At 38.3% G+C, this 18,281-nt stretch overlaps 1 protein-coding gene across 1 annotated transcript in view; it reads left to right on the forward strand.

Annotated features, from left to right (window-relative positions):
* Commd10 (COMM domain containing 10) overlaps window positions 1-17,903 on the forward strand; it is a 76,853-nt gene extending 58,950 nt beyond the window's left edge. The window contains exons 6-7 of the mRNA XM_048333854.1: window positions 16,521-16,580; window positions 17,219-17,903. Coding sequence (XP_048189811.1) covers window positions 16,521-16,580; window positions 17,219-17,257 — 99 coding nt within the window. The 3' untranslated portion in view covers window positions 17,258-17,903. The remainder of the gene's footprint in view (window positions 1-16,520; window positions 16,581-17,218) is intronic.
* Window positions 17,904-18,281: the final 378 nt, after the last annotated feature.

The raw sequence follows: 18,281 nt of genomic DNA on the forward strand, positions 1-18,281 counted from the left end.
GGTGTGATTAAGTTTTGTCATTAGTTATATGCCTCATATGTCTATTCCCTCCACCTCCCATTGTAGCTAAATGCCTGAATCTATTTTTAGCTAAGGGAAATTTCCTTGTCTTCCTCGTTTCCTCCTCCTCCTCCTCCTCCTCCTCCTCCTCCTCCTCCTCCTCCTCCTCCTCCTCCTCCTCCTCCTCCTCCTCCTCCCCCCCTCCCCCTCCCTCTCCTCCCCCTCCTCCCCCTCCTCCTCCTCCTCCCCCTCCTCCTCCTCCTCCTCCTCCCTTCCTTCCTTCCTTCCTTCCTTCCTTCCTTCCTTCTTCCTTCTTCTTTTTGGCCAGTAATATAGCTTTCTGCTCTCGCTGATCTGCTCATGACTTGCTCACCACTTGACCCACACATCCATGTCCAACTTTTTTCTGGTTAATTAGATATAAGACTCTTAAATTTGTGTGCCTGGTCTAGCTGTGAACGTTGATCTCAGCCTCCTGAATAGCTAGGATTATAGGAATGAGCCACTGGTGCCTGGCATTTTCTTTTATTTCTATTATTTTTTTCCATCTGTTTCTTTCTACTTTATTATTATTTGCTTTGCAGTGGACTGTGGAGATTCTCTTTATCTTCTACCTTAGTAATTTGATCTTTAGTTGGGTCCTTTCAGCCCTTACGCTATTTTGTTTGTTATTTTTTTGTCATACCTTAACTTTGCTGTTTCTTTTTGCTAATCTGAGATGCGTACAGATGTTGAAATTAAGGTAAAAAATAAATAATTGTGATGGAGTCTTATCAACAAATTTGCAAAGGAAGAAAGTATGCTGTGTAATTTATAGAGGCCATTTATTTAGCATTAACCTCTAGCATGACCCCATTTTGTTATCCAAGAAAAGTCAGCATTACTGATTGTTACCGCAGGTTCTTAGGCAAGGCTTGTTGCTAGTTATCCTATTAGAGACTTGCTGAAAATGGTCCTTTTATTTACAGTAACAGACTGTTTTGACACATTCCAGTGCTCAATCTGTCCATTTTTAGTAAGGAGGCAGGTTTTTTTTTCAAAAGTTTCATGGCTGTTCAGCATTTTGATTAGAAAATGTTAACTTGCCAGTATAGGACAAATGAATTGTTACGTATTTCAGTGGAAATGTTTTTTTTTTTTTTTTTGGCCAGTCCTGGGCCTTGGACTCAGGGCCTGAGCACTGTCCCTGGCTTCTTCCCGCTCAAGGCTAGCACTCTGCCACTTGAGCCACAGCGCCGCTTCTGGCCGTTTTCTGTATATGTGGTGCTGGGGAATCGAACCTAGGGCCTCGTGTATCCGAGGCAGGCACTCTTGCCACTAGGCTATATCCCCAGCCCCTCAGTGGAAATTTTTAAACTCCCCTTTTTCTTCTAAGGTTGATTCAGTAAAAAGAGAAAATCAAGTGTTATATTAATGGTGTGCAAAGCAATAGATAATCTGCACAGGTAAATTAACTGTCTACTCAAATGGACAAAGGTTTGTTTAAACCTCATTCTAATTAAATACATTTTTGGAGAATGAATGCAATTTAAAATTAGACCCCAGGATTGAATTTGTTGTATTTTTCACAATTATATTTTGAAACAATTTGCTACTAGAAGAAAATTAAAGATTTTTGTTTATGTATTTCAGGCTTATTTATAGAACAAACATTGTCATTAAAATATTTCAAAGAACGAAGAAGTTGTGAAATAACCTGTGTTCTTTATGGAAACTGACAATTATTAACTAATCAGTGTACTGCTTCGTTGAGATTTTAAAAAATTGAATTTATTTTTCTCCTTAGGTCTTTTTTTCCCTAGAAAAGCCAGTTTCTACTTTAGAGATCAGTAGCCTGCAAAAATTCATTACTTTTAATTTAAAGGTGCACCTGCATCCCAAACTGATTAAAAGCATCGTTTTAAAAGAAAAACTCCCATAATGAATTGCATTGCTCAGTGCTACCTCATTTGCCAATATGACTAGTTTTGATTTAAAAGGAGCTGATTACAATGTTCAGAACTGTTTATTGAGCAGAAAAGATGAATGCAATCAGAAATCAGAGATGTATCCATAAATCTGAAAATCCTAATGTGACTTTTCTTTTTAAGGTTTTGCTGATACTGCCATGGTAAAACAGCATCATTCTTCTGCAGATGTTTGCAGTGTTCTTTTGAGTGTGTGTGGGTGTGTGTTGGGGGTATGGCTGACTGTAGCCTAACAGACACACACTGATGGAGTGGTATCAATCTCTGTGTCCAGTTCTTTCAGTCGCCAATGGGTGCCATGACCAAAGATTTTTCAGTTCATCATATTTGCCATCTTCCTGTTATTCACCATCACACAGGACTCCTGCCTCTTCTTCCTTTTTATTCATTTTCCCATTTTTACTTTGCATTCTTTTGTATATGTAAAAACTTCTTGCTTCTTCATTCCTGTCAACTAGCTTTCTTCAATCCAAACCTAACTAACAGGTGGTATGACCTGTAGAGCCACATTTTTATTGAGACATATTTGAACATCTATTTGAACATGTACTGGTAATTCTGTACAGATGCGTATATACACACACACACACACACACACACACACACATATGAGGACCAAATTGGCTACTAATCATCTCCATCTTACCAGCAGCCCTGTGCTCGAGGCTCTCCAGCTCAGCTGTGACTGGCCAGCCCTTCCTTCAGTTTGACCTTCACAAATTGTCTTCTTTAGTTTCTATAGTAATAGTAATTGATATTTCTTATGGACTTACTTTGTGTCATTTATTATTTAAACATAGGTCATGATCTTCACCACAGCCTTGGAGATGAATTGCTGTCTTTTTTTGTTTAAATGTAAGGAAAAGTCTGGTGTAGGAGTTCCTGGCCTGTAATTGCAACTACTCAGGAGGCAGATCAAACCAATGAAATGTCTGTCCAATTAAAATGATTGTTAAAAACAAACAACAAAAATCTGGCAAGGGTGTAGTGAAAAGGGAACTCTGAAATATTACTGGTGGGAATGTGAGCTAGTTCAGCCATGATTGGAATCATTATGGAAATTTCTCGAGGAAGTAAATACAGAAAGGAGTACCAGATGATCCATATGGACCCATGTGAATTTAGGGTTGTCGTTTCTTTATCAGGGCAGGAATTGTTTTTATTATGAAGGGAATTACTTTGAATCCATACATTGCTTTTGGGTAGTGTGGTCATTTTGACAATGTGGATGCTTTTGCTTAATAAGCATGAGATGGTGGTAGTATATTGTAATTTTCATTGTAGAGGCCTTTCACTTCATTACTTATTCTGAAGTTTTTTGCAACTATTGGAAATTACTTTTTCAGCGAATTCATTACTGATGTATAAAATACCATGGTTTTTCATTGGCTGAACTTCAATTGAGTTAATTTATAAGTTTTGACAATTTGGATGGAGTGTTTAGATTTTACTGTATTTCTATATATAGAGAAAAATAGCCAGGTCCTGATGGCTCATGTCCATAATCCTAGCTACTCCATAAGCAGAGATCCTGGAGGATTGAGGTTCAAAGCCAGCTTGGGCTAAATAGTCTCTGAAGTTCCATTTCTAAAATAGCCAGCAAAAAAAGCTAGGCTGGAGGTGTTGTTCAAGTGGTAGAGTACCAATTAAGCAAGCTGAGCAAGCACAAGTCCCTGGGTTCAAACCTTTTTACTACAAAAAAAAATAATAGTAAGTGCAGTGGGAAGCAGATTCTGTTTTATTGATTTGACCAGCTGTAATTCAGGCCAAATTTTGAATGTATATATGTGCAGCCATAGTGTTATTTAATATTTTAGTTTATTCTCTGCTACACTAATTACTAGTCAAGATACTCTTTCACCAAAACCTAGGTCTGTAATTTGAGGATTCATTTTTCAGTGTCTGACTTTACCATTATTCTTCAGCATAAATGGCACTGACCACACCCCCCCCCCAAAAAAAATCTTATTTTCTACAACTCTCAGTCTTATTATTCATTTGTGAGAAGAGGAGAGGTTTTGGAGTACAAAACCATATTGGGCAGGTCAAGGCCCGGTTTGGAATAGAAGCTGGCTGCTAGGAGTCTCCCCTGTCCCCCTGCTAGAGCAACACTGTCACCTCCTATAGTGACACCTGCCTCCTAGTGCCATACTATGGTGCTCATTTCTCGCTCGCCTTGCTTAAAGTGTATTTTTCCAAGTCTGGAGCTTGACGAAGCGAGTTTCCACTGCCAGAGTTTTGCATAATGTCTTAAGCTTCTTGAAAAATAAGAGTCATTTAAATGCAACGTGTTACTAGTCCTTTTAATCTGAGACACCATCTGATTTTTTTAGGCAAGTCCATACTATGTGAAGGACATACATTCATAGAACTTATTCTCAAAGTTGATTTCCTAAAAGTCTCAGACACTGTATTCAGAGTGGTTGGCATCTTTTTTTTTTGTTTGTTTTTTCATGTGGTCATTGAAAAGGGCAGGGAAACTTTCTAATATTAATGCTGTGGCTTAATTTTTGGATTCCATCACCAGTGAAATGAATTTTATAGCCCCATTTTATTACACACAGGTTGTTTTTTTTTTTACTACACACATTTTTACTGCTTCTAAAACAATAACATAATTCTGCATTTTTGCTGGTCTGCATTCAACAGACATTATACCTAAATATAGCTGGTGGTTGCAGTTTAATACAAAGTAATGTTAGGTGGGAAGAGCCCAAGGCCGTATGTGTCTCTGTAGCATGTTCTGCGTGGTGACTCGTTTCACTCTGCCCCGTTTCACTCTGCCCCAAGTCGGGATTTCTCGTGCAGTTCTGATTCTGCTGAAACTGACCTCAATTGTATACACAAGTGGTCTCAAACACCTATACAAGCATTTATAAAGCCATCGACTGTTCACCATGACATGCTGCTGTGAGTAATTTTTTCATAACTATTTGATTAAATCTCATCAAACTCTTTATTTTATATTTGTTAGCCCAGATCTGACTTGAAAGTGCAAATCCTTTTGGGGGTTAAGCAGATTTATCCTGTTCTCCACCCCCGCTTCCTGGACTAGCTAGGCAAGGAGGCTCCCACACAGCTGGAACTGCACCCCTAGTGAGATTTAACATGTTTTTACATTGTATCCCAGCCATGTGTAGAACCTAGCCCATTCCTCTGTGAGTGTTTTTCAGCCATATGTGACCTGTAAATCAAAAAGAGATGTTGGATAAATGCACTCACCATTGGGTCTTTACCCCCATCCAGATAGGAAGTGCCTCCGAAACCCGTGCCTTCTAGCATTGTTGCAGGAGTCCCTCAAGCAGTTCCAAATCCACAATAATTATTGAGAACTTCTTAACAGGGTATTTAAAAGTTTGTTTTATTAACTTGGCCCAGGTCAGAAAACTCATTAATATTTCTGATTAGACTAGAGAAGCACTTTGCCTCTCTAATCATGAGCAGATACAAAACATTAAACCAAATTGTGAAGCTGTGTCATGCTATGCATTGTTGCCATCAAAGACCATATGTACTATGCAAACGTGGTTTGGCTTAGCTGTAAGGTTTTCCCATCCGAGCCTGCAGCTTCTTACTTTACATAGGCAGACTGGCATTCTAAAACTAACACTCCAATAAAAATTTTATTGAATTCATGTGAGTACATGAAATACTTGGAACTAAGCAGTTGTGGCTCAGAACATATACTAATAAATTATAGAAAAGAGATAAAACTTAGAGCCATAATTTTCTTTCAAAAGTAACAGTTTTAGCCAGGCTCCTGGTGCCTCATGACTGTAATCCTAGCTACTCAGAGGCTGAGATTCTGAGGCTCATTGTTCAAAGCCAGCAAGGACAGAAAAGTTTGTGACATTCCATTTCCAAAATAACCAGCCAAAGTCATGGCTTGAATGATAGAATGCTAGCCAAGCAAGCCTGAGGCCCTGAGTTCAAACCCTAGTACAGAGGGAACAAAAAAAAAAAGTCTTAAAACTGCATTTCTTTTCTTCTAAAGAAGCTGATATGATGGAAATCATGACTAAATGTGACATTTATGTAAATATAAATACTAGTGATGGGCTCTAATCCCAGAGGTGTGATGTAGCAGCCTTTGCAAGTGTCATCAGTTAGCCTTTCTTCCTGTGAGAGAAATGTATTAGATGGTAGTGAAGAAAGCCTGGCATTTCCACTGTTAGATGAACAATTATAGCTCATTTTTATATACGATGACTTTCATTTTGTTACCCTGGCCTGTGAACACAGTGAGTTCACTCTTGGTAAATAGAATTAATAATTTAAGACATTTGTCTACTGAAGTGGCTGGCACACTAACTTTTATAAAAGGCCAAATGGTAAAATAGTTTAGGCCTGCAGACTGCACAACTCTGTACAAAAGCAGACATAGGTCATCTGAAGGAATGAGTGAACGTGGCTCTCTCCCAATAAACCTTGATTTAGTAAAACTGGCAGCCAGTCACATTTGGCTTCTGGGCTATAGTTTACCAAGTGGTGGTCACTTGATGTTTGTGTTTTATACTTGAGTCTTTAGCTGGGTGTGGCTTCCTTATTCCCATCCCTTCACCAAAGATAACCTCTGCCAGTAATTGTGTCCTTAGCATTGAATCCAGTTGGTTTCTTGGGAGTGAGCTATTGACACCTCAATCACTTTTTCCTTCTTAAAATCCCTTCCCTTTAGGGCCACTATAGCACTTTTTCTAGTTGTTATCCTGCCTCCCCAGGCACTCCCTTAATTATGAGTGTGCTTTGGGGATTTCTTCTTGATCTCCTTGGCAATACTATGTGCTGCCATCACATGAGCTGCGATTGCTCCTCTGCCTGAGGGATCTTCCAGTATCTATCTGTAGTCCAGATCTCTAACCCAAAGACGGAGCTTGTGTGTCAAAAGGCCTGCTGCTTTTCTTCATTTGACTATTCAGAGGCACTTCCAGATCGCATGCATATTTTAATTCCACCCTAATTCCTACTTGGAGTCCCACAGGTCTGCATCCTTAAAAGCATCATTCAGAAGCCCTGCTCCTCCTTCAGTGCCCAGCCTGTACTTAACTTCCATTCCCAACCTTTCCTCTCACACATTTCCCTTACCAAGAGAAACCCCCAAGCTTTGTAGATCCTAGCCCCCAAGTATCTCCTCAACCCATGAATGTCTTTTCATGTTCAGCTGGTGGCTCATGCCCACCCTGGTGGCAGCCACCATCATCTGTGCTCTAGATCACTACTACACTGAAAGGCTTCTTTTCCACATTCTCTTTTACCAATAGGAATATCCCCTCTGCCTTGGCCCGCCCCCAATTAATTATCTTTCATTTCTCAGATTAGCTCTTACTCCTCTTGGGAATGCTTTATTGACTCTACAGTCTGGGCCTGCTATGTGTTCTGTACTTTGCCCATAATGGCATTGACATTACTTGGTACTTTCTGTTTGTTGTTCTCTCTTAGACTCAAGCTCAGGAAAATAAAAGGTCATATGCATTGTCTGTGTCACTGCTATCATCCCAAACACCTTAGCATCTTGCTAGTAAGTATATGCTGAAAACCTGAAACGAGTCTCAATATCCTCAAATGCACAATGTTCTATATAAAACAAAGCAGTATCTAGTGAGTTTAACTTGCAAAGGCAGATAATGGAAGTATATTCTCAGAAAGGCACATATACTCAGGCCATAGGTACTTTCTGTGGAACATCAGCCCTAAAAATCACTGTAGCAGGAAGGGGTGGTATTGAACAAAATGCATTGCATTCATAAATGGACAAGTTGAATGTACAACCACTGAAACATAATAAAATATAATTTTAAAAAATCACTGTAGCTCAGTTACTGGTGCCCAGATTTACTTGGTCTGCTGTGAGTGCATGCATCTGTAACCCCACGCTTACCAGGAATGTGAGATTCCTCTGCACGTATTCTGTTCTTATTGAATCATGCCTCTTAGAGGGAAATTTAAAAAAATAAACAGGATTTAACTTAGATAATTGGAGACTACCTTTTACAAATTATTTCATTTTCATGCATTCAGTCTAGAAGTCAGTTTTACAAAAGCAGAGTAAAAGCCATTTCTTTCTCAGTATCTCTTAGGATCTCCATGTTCCTTAATGTAGGCCATTTTCAGAATGGATTGGTAATATCATGACTTAACCCTTTAAATGGTCTTATATGCAAATACATTGTTAAGTTAGATGTATTCAAAGCAGTGTAATAGTTTAGTGATAAAAATGATATGCATATCCATTAGCATCAACTTTGTAAACAAAATACTCTAAAATTCTATAATGTTCTAATTTTATCTCAATACGCCTCATTTCTGCTAGGTGTATCACCTTGAAACCTGTATACTCTGGTGAAAAAGTAGAACAGATATTTCTGGCAGCTCAGAATTTAAAGTATATTTCTTATAAAGAAAGTGAAGGAAAATGCTAACAGTGATTGAGGTGATACATGGTAAATCTAAAACATGGTTTGATAGCCTCACAGTCCTTCAAATGTGACTTTATTCCCTTGTTTTTAACCATATTACAAAATATATGTTCAAATGTACTATGTGAAATGGTGTACCATTTTCACTAAACCTAATGGCACAGGGATTATTGTTGCTCTTTACCAATAGAAGAAACTAAAGATCAGAGAAGTCTGGTGATGGATTCAAAGTAGGTCTGTCTGGCTGCATAATGTTCTGTCCCTAAAGTGTCCCTAAAATCTCAAACACACAAGAGAGCACGTACAAGTGTAGGCTTCTGGGGGCCTTGCTACCTGATTAGAATTCTGGCTCTGTCCCTGATTGCTGTGGGAGCTGAAGTTACCTCATCTTTGTGCTTCAGACTCCTCATAGTAATGGACATAATAATCACACTTAATGGGTTAGATGCGAGAATTCAATTAGTTAATAGGTACAAAGCACTTAGGGTAGGGGCTGGCCCATGGTAAGGGATGTGTTTGCTAATATTACTTAAAGTATTTCTACTTTATTCTATATGGAGTTCCCCTGCCTCACTCCTTTATCATTTGAGCTGATGAAACATTAAACCTTAGAAATGTCCATCAGAATGTCCTTAAGAGTATCTAATAGATACAAATTAACAGATGGGGCTGGGAATATGGCCTAGTGGCAAGAGTGCTTGCCTTGTATACATGAAGCCCTGGGTTCGATTCCCCAGCACCACATATATAGAAAATGGCCAGAAGTGGCGCTGTGGCTCAAGTGGCAGAGTGATAGCCTTGAGCAAAAAGAAGCCAGGGACAGTGCTCAGGCCCTGAGTCCAAGGCCCAGGACTGGCAAAAAAATAAAAATAAAAAATTAACAGATGTTTTTCCTCTTTCACAAAATGTATATTGAAGGGGCTTAGGGTGTAGTTGAATGATGGAGTATATTCTTTGCTGTGACAGGCCACTGGATTCAATCCCCAACAATCAGAGACACAGGCAGAGAGAAGGGAGGGAGGGATGTATATTGTAAACCTCTTCTGTCCATACTATGTCTATATTCTACATTAGAGAGTGGCAATTAAAAACATATGTGCATGTATGGCACTACCCTGGACCTCAAGGAACACACCTCTGTTGTAAATCGCTATAGGTACTCAAAAAGTCTTCTTACTGTGCTATAGGTGTGGCACTGAACTCACAGTTTCCAGGAGGAGGTGACATTTCAGGAGTCATGTAGTCTAAGAAGTTGTCAGAAAGAAGGGAATTATAATACTTTTTTTTTTCCAGCAAAATACTTAACAGTTCCCCAAATACAAATCCAGAAGTATTTTCTTAATTGTCAAAAGATATTAGCATTGCTTATATATTATATGTCATGTTTGGGCACTGTGGGGTCATGCACGGTTTTCTTTTAACTCTCAGTTTTAAAATCTCATGGTTCAAATCAGGGCACATCTTGCGCTCAGTAGAAGTGACATTGTCTCAGTAGAAGTTACACTGTTGAATACTACAATGTGGATAAACCTTTGGAGTTTAATGAATGAGTAAACTTAGTCATACACAAAAAAAACACATACCAAATGGTTACACTTAAAGTTGAGATTGTTTTCCGAAAAGGCCTAAGGACAAAGTAGATTGCTGTCTCCCAGGAGATGAAGACAGACAAATGAATGAAAATGTTGGCAGATGGTGGCTAAAAGGCTTGAAGCTTCTTTTTGAAGTGGCAAAAATATTCTAAAATTAATTAATGTTATTTTCAGCACAGTTTTGAAAGTATACTAAAACAGTTTATTCACTTAAATGAATTGGTGGCATTGTCACTGTTACACAGAAACCCCAGAATCCATCCTGATTCAACTGTCATAGTACAGACTGGACTGTCTGCCTTTGCTCCCTTAGCTCAGTTCACAGTAGGATGCCACAGACACTGTTATACAAGATGAAAGCCTCATTTATCCGCTCCTGATATACTAAATGTAAGGTCCACCCAGGGAGAGGGTTCCATTTAGATGCCCCCCACCTATCTAAGTCGTCTCCACTCAGTACCTGCATTACCTAGGTAACTGGCACACCTGGACGCAGTTTCCTCTCCCTTCTCTGAGGTCACCTCCTGGACTGCCCCGTCACACCTCCCATCTGACTGTTGGAGGGTCCCAGGCTCTGGGACCACATCTGCATCGGCTGGCCACACCTTCCCTCCCCTGGCCATACCTTCTTCCCCTCCCCTGCCCTACATAAGACATGGGGGTGGGCTGGATCTTTCCCTTCTCTGTCCACATGTAATCTCAGCTTTAGGCCAGGCCAGCAGTTCTGAAATAAACTTTTCTCTCCTGCCTGAATACATGTGGTGTTTTCGTTTATCGGCTACCTACTTTAATTAACCCAACACAGAGGATCATGGAGATATCTCAGTTCATTAGAACTGTTTGCAAAATATGCATCATCAGTTCCCTGATGATGAGATTTTGCAAATTGTAGTTAGGTAAGGGTCTCAAGGATCTAACACGGATAGGAAGATGGCTCAATTGCCATCTGTCATATTGGAACATAGCCATTATAGGTTAATTTTACTTCCTCCGGACAGACACTGCCTTAAACTAACCCTCTTCTCTGTCATACTAGTTATTTACCTGCCTGGCGTGGGAATTTAGGTTCACAAGTATTGGGAGTGAAATAGGCATTTGCTATTACATTCCAATTAACAGTGGACTGTTACATGATTATGTAATATAATAAACAGAATAAATTCAGTGCACATCATAATATGAAGCAAATAATGAATTTACCCTCTTTGTTTTAATGAAGTAGAGCTTACATGTAGTTAATAAAAAAGTGTAAATTGTCACTAAATTGTGAAATTAACACTTTCTTAGGTGTACATATTATTCTTCTGTCCTTGAAGACTTACATGACAGCACAAGATAGAAAGTGTTAAGCCAGCATATGTTTTTAATTACATTTTTCTTACACTCTGAATCACACCAGGTTATTTAATTTTGATGAAGTGGCTCCTGAAAGTACAAATGAATCATACACGGAAATTCAATAAAGTCATATTATGAAGAAGAGAGAAGCCCAAATTTGGGTACTGAGCTCATAGCCATTAAAATGGCACAGTGGGGGAAAAAATAGGACTTTAATTTGGTATTTGTAATTTATCTAATATCTCTCAGGATACTAAGACATGTAATGCACATCTTAGTAATGCAGCTATTTCAAATGAAAATGCTTCAGTGCAGATAAATACTCTTAATTATAAGTTAAAACATCTGGGAAAATACAGCATCACCTATAATATTTAATAGTACAGAAAAGGCTCATTTTTAACAACCGTTGTTCCTAATGTAATTTCTTACCAGTTAAAGAGTGTCATGTTTCTTACCATTTAGAATGTCATATTCAGAACCTGTTATCTTGCTGATTATATTTAGCAACCATAGCTAAATATTTCAGTACCAGGGTTGAAAATCATAATGACATATGGGCACACACATAATAAATTGCAGTTCATGAGTGCCGTAGGAGGTACATTTTGATTGGCTTCAAGGTTGTGATCTCTACTCCTGTACAGCATGGTATATTTTAAAGAAGGAATATGTTTTATCTATGCAAGAGCAAAGCAATATTTTAACTAGAATAAAGAATATATACAGGTACAAGTGAATGTCTGCCAACCAAAATAAACGTGTTTGTTTAAATGTTTAGTGAATGCTTATTTCATGTGCACTTTTATGCAGTTTTTGTGTTGATTCTGATTTTTGGTCAGAAAAAAGAAAAAAGATTTGTTCTCCTGGTGACAGCCAAAACAGTTACTTTTTTTTTTTCTGTTAAGTATGTATAAAACCCCAGATCTCTGGTTTAAGCCTGTCTTTATGTGTAGAGAATCAAAACTCAGAGTTCAGTAACCCATGTATTTTCTAAGTTAGCAAGATTTATGAAAGCCAAGCCTACTACTGTCAACATGTCAAATACTACAATGTAATTGTAACATAGAGGCATCATTTAGACAGAATCTACTTATTCTAATGCTCTGCATATACAGTATTTTTTTCCTTAAGGGGAAAATGATAGAATGTTCTGGGTGTTAAAGTAGGTAACCAAATGAAATAGTTGATCTCAATTCATGCACATGTGTGTGCTCAAGTGTGCGCGCACACAACTGATGGTTCTTGTAGAACCCAGCAAGTAGTACCAATGAAGACTCCAGTGCAGTCAGTGCCGTGAGCTGGAATTTGCTCTTACTGTTTACATCCTGCTTATGTTGTTAATAGATAAGCATTTTGTCAGCCTGTGCTGTTCAGAGCTTGAAACAGTTATAATTCGGTTGGTTGTGTATGGTGGCAGGTGTCCTTTCGTGACTTTCATTAACCTCTGCCCCAGGGTCCACACTTCCCACTAACTCCCCAGAGCAGGGGGAGCTTGCTGGATGGGGCTGGAGGGGCGCATGGGGGAAATCAAGCCTGGTGTCTTGCGGATTCTGTCTGCGGGGGAGTCACTGGCTAACACTCACTTCTTTGGAATTAGAATTTGAAATTAGGCAGTGCTACTATGCTGTTCATTTTGGTGAGGTTCTCACAGTGGCTTGTGATTTGTGGGTTTTGTGTTGTTTTTATTAATGTAACCAAATCAAAAGACCTACAAGGCTTTAATTCTTAGAGAATATTTTTGAGAAATTCAAGAGTGTAGTCTTACATTACACCAGCGACATTTACCAAAAGTTTGGCCCTTAGCACAGCCTTAATGTATTTACATGTTGTGTGAGTTGCTGAGTGGAAGAAATTGTGCACGTTTTGAGGAACTTTTCCCCACGTTATCTTGGTCAGCAGATGACAGTGCTCAGGTCCCGCAGTGTGCAATGGGCTGAGCCACGACGGGTCCCGGTCTTACACGTACTGTCAGTCCCTGCATTTCCTCACACTAGGGAAGAGTGCCAACCAGGTGCTTGCTAAAGCGACCCCGACTGACATTTTGTGAGTCTAATCACCTCAGTTCATTCACTAGTCTATTTTGCTCGTGTTGTTATACCTTTCTTTCAGTCTCCGTAAGGGTGTTTAGTTATAAAACTGGAAAATGTCTCAGGAAACCAAGTTCTCACCCTTGCACCAGCTAGCACCCTTCGCGCAGAGCCAGTCGTAATGTGCCATGGTCTCCTTCCTCCCTTGCTGTCCAAAGAAATTTTCCCCAAAGTTAGTATCTTAGTAGCAAAGGGCAACCCTCCCCTCTCCCCACCCCCCAGCATGCAGAAGAACCTTTCCCTGGTTAGAAGTATTCCCGTCCCCTGGCTATCCATTGAGCCTGCTTCTTGTTAATCATTTATTGAAAGACTAAATGTGTAGTTTCATGGCCTATTCAGTCTGGTGAGAATTGAAATTCCATCTCTGTTTTTTAACACTACTGAGTAAAATTCATCAACAAATACTCATAATTATGTAGGATTTTATATAGATATAGGAATATATATGTGCTATATAAGCATATGCACTTAGTAAATAATGCCTGATTATTTTTGTTTAAATCTAGTCAGTAAGACTTGAAATGTTATTTTTCTTAAAAATCTTTGCCTACCATTTCTACAACTTAAAAGGAAACTTCCTTTTTAAGTACCTAGTAAAGTATTGTTAGGTTCAACTAGGCAAGAGATTAGTAGCATTTCTCTTACTGGAATATTTTACTGTCTGATTTTTTTCTAGGTGAAAGGGTAATTATAGCATTCCTAATTCTGATATGCAGTTTAAATTTAAAAGCTAAGTGATATAATTTTGGGTCAATTCTTATCTAGTTTATATTTGCATTATTTAGAAGGTATTTCTGCTTGGATAATTTGTAACAAGGTTAGTGCATTTCTGTCTTGAAAAATGTATTTGTGCTTCTAATTCCTAACTAATGGGAAGGCACAAAGTATTTTCAGTGTCAGATTCCATCAAGTCAGACCTTTTTGAAGACCTTAGTAAATTCTATTTCCATGGGAATTTTGCTAATGGCTCTGTGCAACCTTATCTAGGTGCTTGTATGTAGGATTACAAATTAAAAATAAAAGGGAATAAATGAACAAGTGCATTTTCTTCCTTAAGACATGAGCAGAATACTAATGTTCATGCTTTCATTCTCACTTTGCCATGTTTTCAGATCAAGTACATAGAGTCTGCATTTGGCATTAGTGAGTAAGATTGGCTTAGACATTACAAGCAGTGGCTATCCTAAGTTGGCTCTTGTAATCTTTCACTAATGGGGCTGAAAAAAGAAAGAATCTTCCTGTCTGGGTGTATTTAGCTAACACTATTAGTGACTTTGATGAGTTTTACAGGAAAATAGAAGATTGAAGACATATTTTATAATACATTTTATTATTGTACTAACTGATTTTGTAATGTAGTAGATATTCACTCTGTGTTTCATCATGCTATACAGAAAACATCTGTGAGCCTGGTGGTTCTCTCTGAGCATTTATTCCATACACCTACTTGCCCCCTACATATTGGAGTTGCACATGGCTCTGCCTCGGGGCTTCTCTGCCTCTCTTACACTGTATTCTTGTCCTGGGCAGTGCCATCCACTCTTCAGTATTATCCATGGCCCCCAAATACATCTCTCAAACATATGAAGCTCATTGTGCCTTGCCCTGCCCCAAAACTTGGGGTAAACTTAGGTCTGCTATTCCCCTTCTCCAGCTGAGAGGATATACAGTATATAGTATTTCTAGATTGTGCTGATTAAAACTTAGTGATAATGTGCCAGTCAGCCAAGTTGTTTTTCTAATACAATTTATATTTTTAATAATTATATAGTTCCTTAAGGGTGAGGCCCATTCTTTAAGACTTAAGTACTTAGGTTAGTATCTGAGAGAAAATGAAAAACTGTTCATTTGATTCTGTGATTAGGCTTCATGAAAAGGGAGATGCTGTTTCTGAACCTAGCCCCTGCTTTTCGCTAACTTGGTTTCTAAATCCAGCTTTGTCAATACAAATGGAAATTGGTTAAACAAAACCCAGAACCACAAACAAATCCACTAATGAACGCCCTATTGGGAACACACTACAGCCCACGGTGTGTCATGGAGCACATGTGAGGCCAAGTAGCACAGTTGGCTTCTGTCTTTATTGACTCTCTCCTCCCCAGAGGAACCTTAAATAGAATGAGCCCATTCCCGCAATCTTTAGAAATTAATTTGATTTATTTCCCCAGTTACAGACCAAAAGCTGCGTGGTTGTTAGGTTGGGCTTAGGTTAGTGTTACCTGTAACAACACCATCATATAAGCTACAATCACTACACTATCATACAAGCTACACATGATTATACCATCATACAAGCTACACATGACTATACCATCATACATGCTAACACAACAAAACCATCATACATGCTAGACATAACCACACCATCATACATTCTACATGTGACCACTCCACCACACTTGATACACATGACCACATTATCATACATACTACACGTGACTACATCATTACAAGCACATGCACAATATTATTTAGCTGTGTGGGTTGAGTTTAATGTTACACACACTATCATACATGTATCTATAATATATTTCACAGCCATAAAAGTTTGTCTAGTGCATGGGCCATGAAACAAAGGAGAATGTCTTTATGTCCTGGCTTTGAAACAGTTGTGTTAGAGGTTAACTTTTGCTGAGTGTGTACATTAAAGAAGGTAGCTATCTCAGCATGCTCAGATCATAACTGGTAGGTTAGTGCTTGCAGGCAGTAGCGAGGCCTTAATGGCTGCATGAGTTCAATCAGATATACCACCTCCAGTGTCTTTGTGTAATGATATTTACTAGATTTCAAATGGACTGCTGAGGAAGATGAAATAAAATCTCTTGTATTATCTGTCTTGAAAAAGAGGCAACAGTGAAATTGTTCGCTTACTGGAGTATATTTCATTAACCTTTGTGGAACCAGCTTGAAGAACACATGACTCTGTAGAGATGAGACCTTTTGTTGAAGTGGAGTTTGTGAAGTTTAGGAATCATGGAATTGAGTAGAGCAGGTAAATGTTTTAAAAGGAAAAAAATCCCACTCAGAATAGCATCAGAGCATTCTTCTCTAAGTGGAGGAGAAAGTTATAATGTAAATTATATACAACTAAATTCTTTCTTTGCTTTTTTTTTTTTACAGGAACTGGAGAAAGTTCTTGTGGAATTCAGTCACAAAGAGTTGTTTGATTTCTATAACAAGGTCTATATTTTTAAATTACTTTCTGAAATGTAATGGTTTCTTAATACTCTGATTTTATAAACTTTCTTAAATGCCATATTATGGAACTGAGTTCTTTAAACTTCCCTTTATAAACACCTTACGTCTCACAGCAGGAATCATAACTGAGATGAAGAGAATCTGAAAGCAAAATGAGGAAGAAAATTAAAATAGCTTTAATTAAAGCAAAAGCTCTAGTGTATCGCCATGTGATACCCAGCCATGGTGACACTTTACATAGTGAGCATGTGAAATACTTCCATTTGTGGGCCCAAGGGTAAAGGAAACATGGAAGGGGAGAGGCCAGATTGGTATAGATTTATCTTTGAGTGTATTTTGTGTTTCTTTCTGGGCGCTTCTTTTGTAGCCCAGGAAAATGCATTCCCCTCCCCCCAACATAAAATCTCATCATGTAGTTATAATTTAAAATAAAACATATATTCTATCTTAACACAGGAAAATACTCTTAGGTGCTATTTTCATTGCTATGTGTATGGATTTAATAATGTGCATAGTTAGCAATGCCATTCTCTTCCCTTTATTTGCATGTTTCTAAACAGTATTTCCTATGTATGAATTCCTCTCCCTTCACCAGCTTCTCTTTGTTGTCTTGTGAATAGCTGGAGACCATACAAGCACAGTTGGATGCCCTTACATGATGCCTTGAATACTGGTTCTCCATCATGTTCCTGCCAGTTCACTATTCTGCACTGAAGAGAAACTGCCTGGTTATGTATTTTGGAGGTTTCAATGACTTTCCTCCTACAAATTATATGGCTTACCACTTTCTAAACAAGTTAACAGCCAAGGGGGAGCACTTTCTCTACTTTTGGAGCCAGTAGCAATGGTTATGAGTACTTTCATCTTAAAGAAGTCAGAAATAAAGATCGTATTATTGTTCTGTGTTTTGCTGCTTTGCCTTACCTGCTTATTTTGTACATGCTTGATGCTACCTCTATAATCAAGGCAGGTCCACAGATAGAGTATAGCAGAATGTAGAACTTGAGTAATTATGTTAGTATCACCGAAAAAGCAGCCATTCACCATCAAATACATTGCACACATTCTCCTATGATCATTGTATTTTGCTTGATGAATAATATGGGAAATAAATCTAAAATAGATCTAGTAGTATTAGTTCTCATGTGGGCTTCTCTGTACACTTGAATTTTTTTCTCTGAGTTTAATGAGTTAATCATAGCTTAGATTTTGTGTGCTTTTCTTTGAACTGCCAATTAATGATTCACTTCATAATATGGATGACAGATTGAGATCATGAATAAAAGTAATTGCAATAACTCCTAAGTAAGCATTCTTAAAATTGTTGTGTTTCTTTTTCTGTGAATATTAATTGGTTTCAGTCAATAAAAATTTTGTGTTTTGGGATTACTGGAATTGGTATTCAACATTTCTTATATATCTCCTATTTTAAGATGTGCCTATATAATATGTAGGATAGTTTTTGTAAAGAATCAGCTGTGTTTCCTCTGTATTAAATGCCTATCTTATACTGTTTCCAGGGGGAGGAAGAAGGGAAAGAAGAGTTGAAACAGACTTCACATGAAGCAGTTTGAGTTCAGGAAATAAAACCATTACAGTTCAAACCAAGCACAGTTTTCACTTGAGATATCTAGGTAATACAGTATGTTATATGTCTTTTACATAAAGGTTCATTATTTAGAA

The sequence above is a fragment of the Perognathus longimembris genome, chromosome 25 (assembly GCF_023159225.1).
Source record: "Perognathus longimembris pacificus isolate PPM17 chromosome 25, ASM2315922v1, whole genome shotgun sequence".
In the NCBI taxonomy this organism is placed as follows: Eukaryota; Metazoa; Chordata; class Mammalia; order Rodentia; family Heteromyidae; genus Perognathus; species Perognathus longimembris.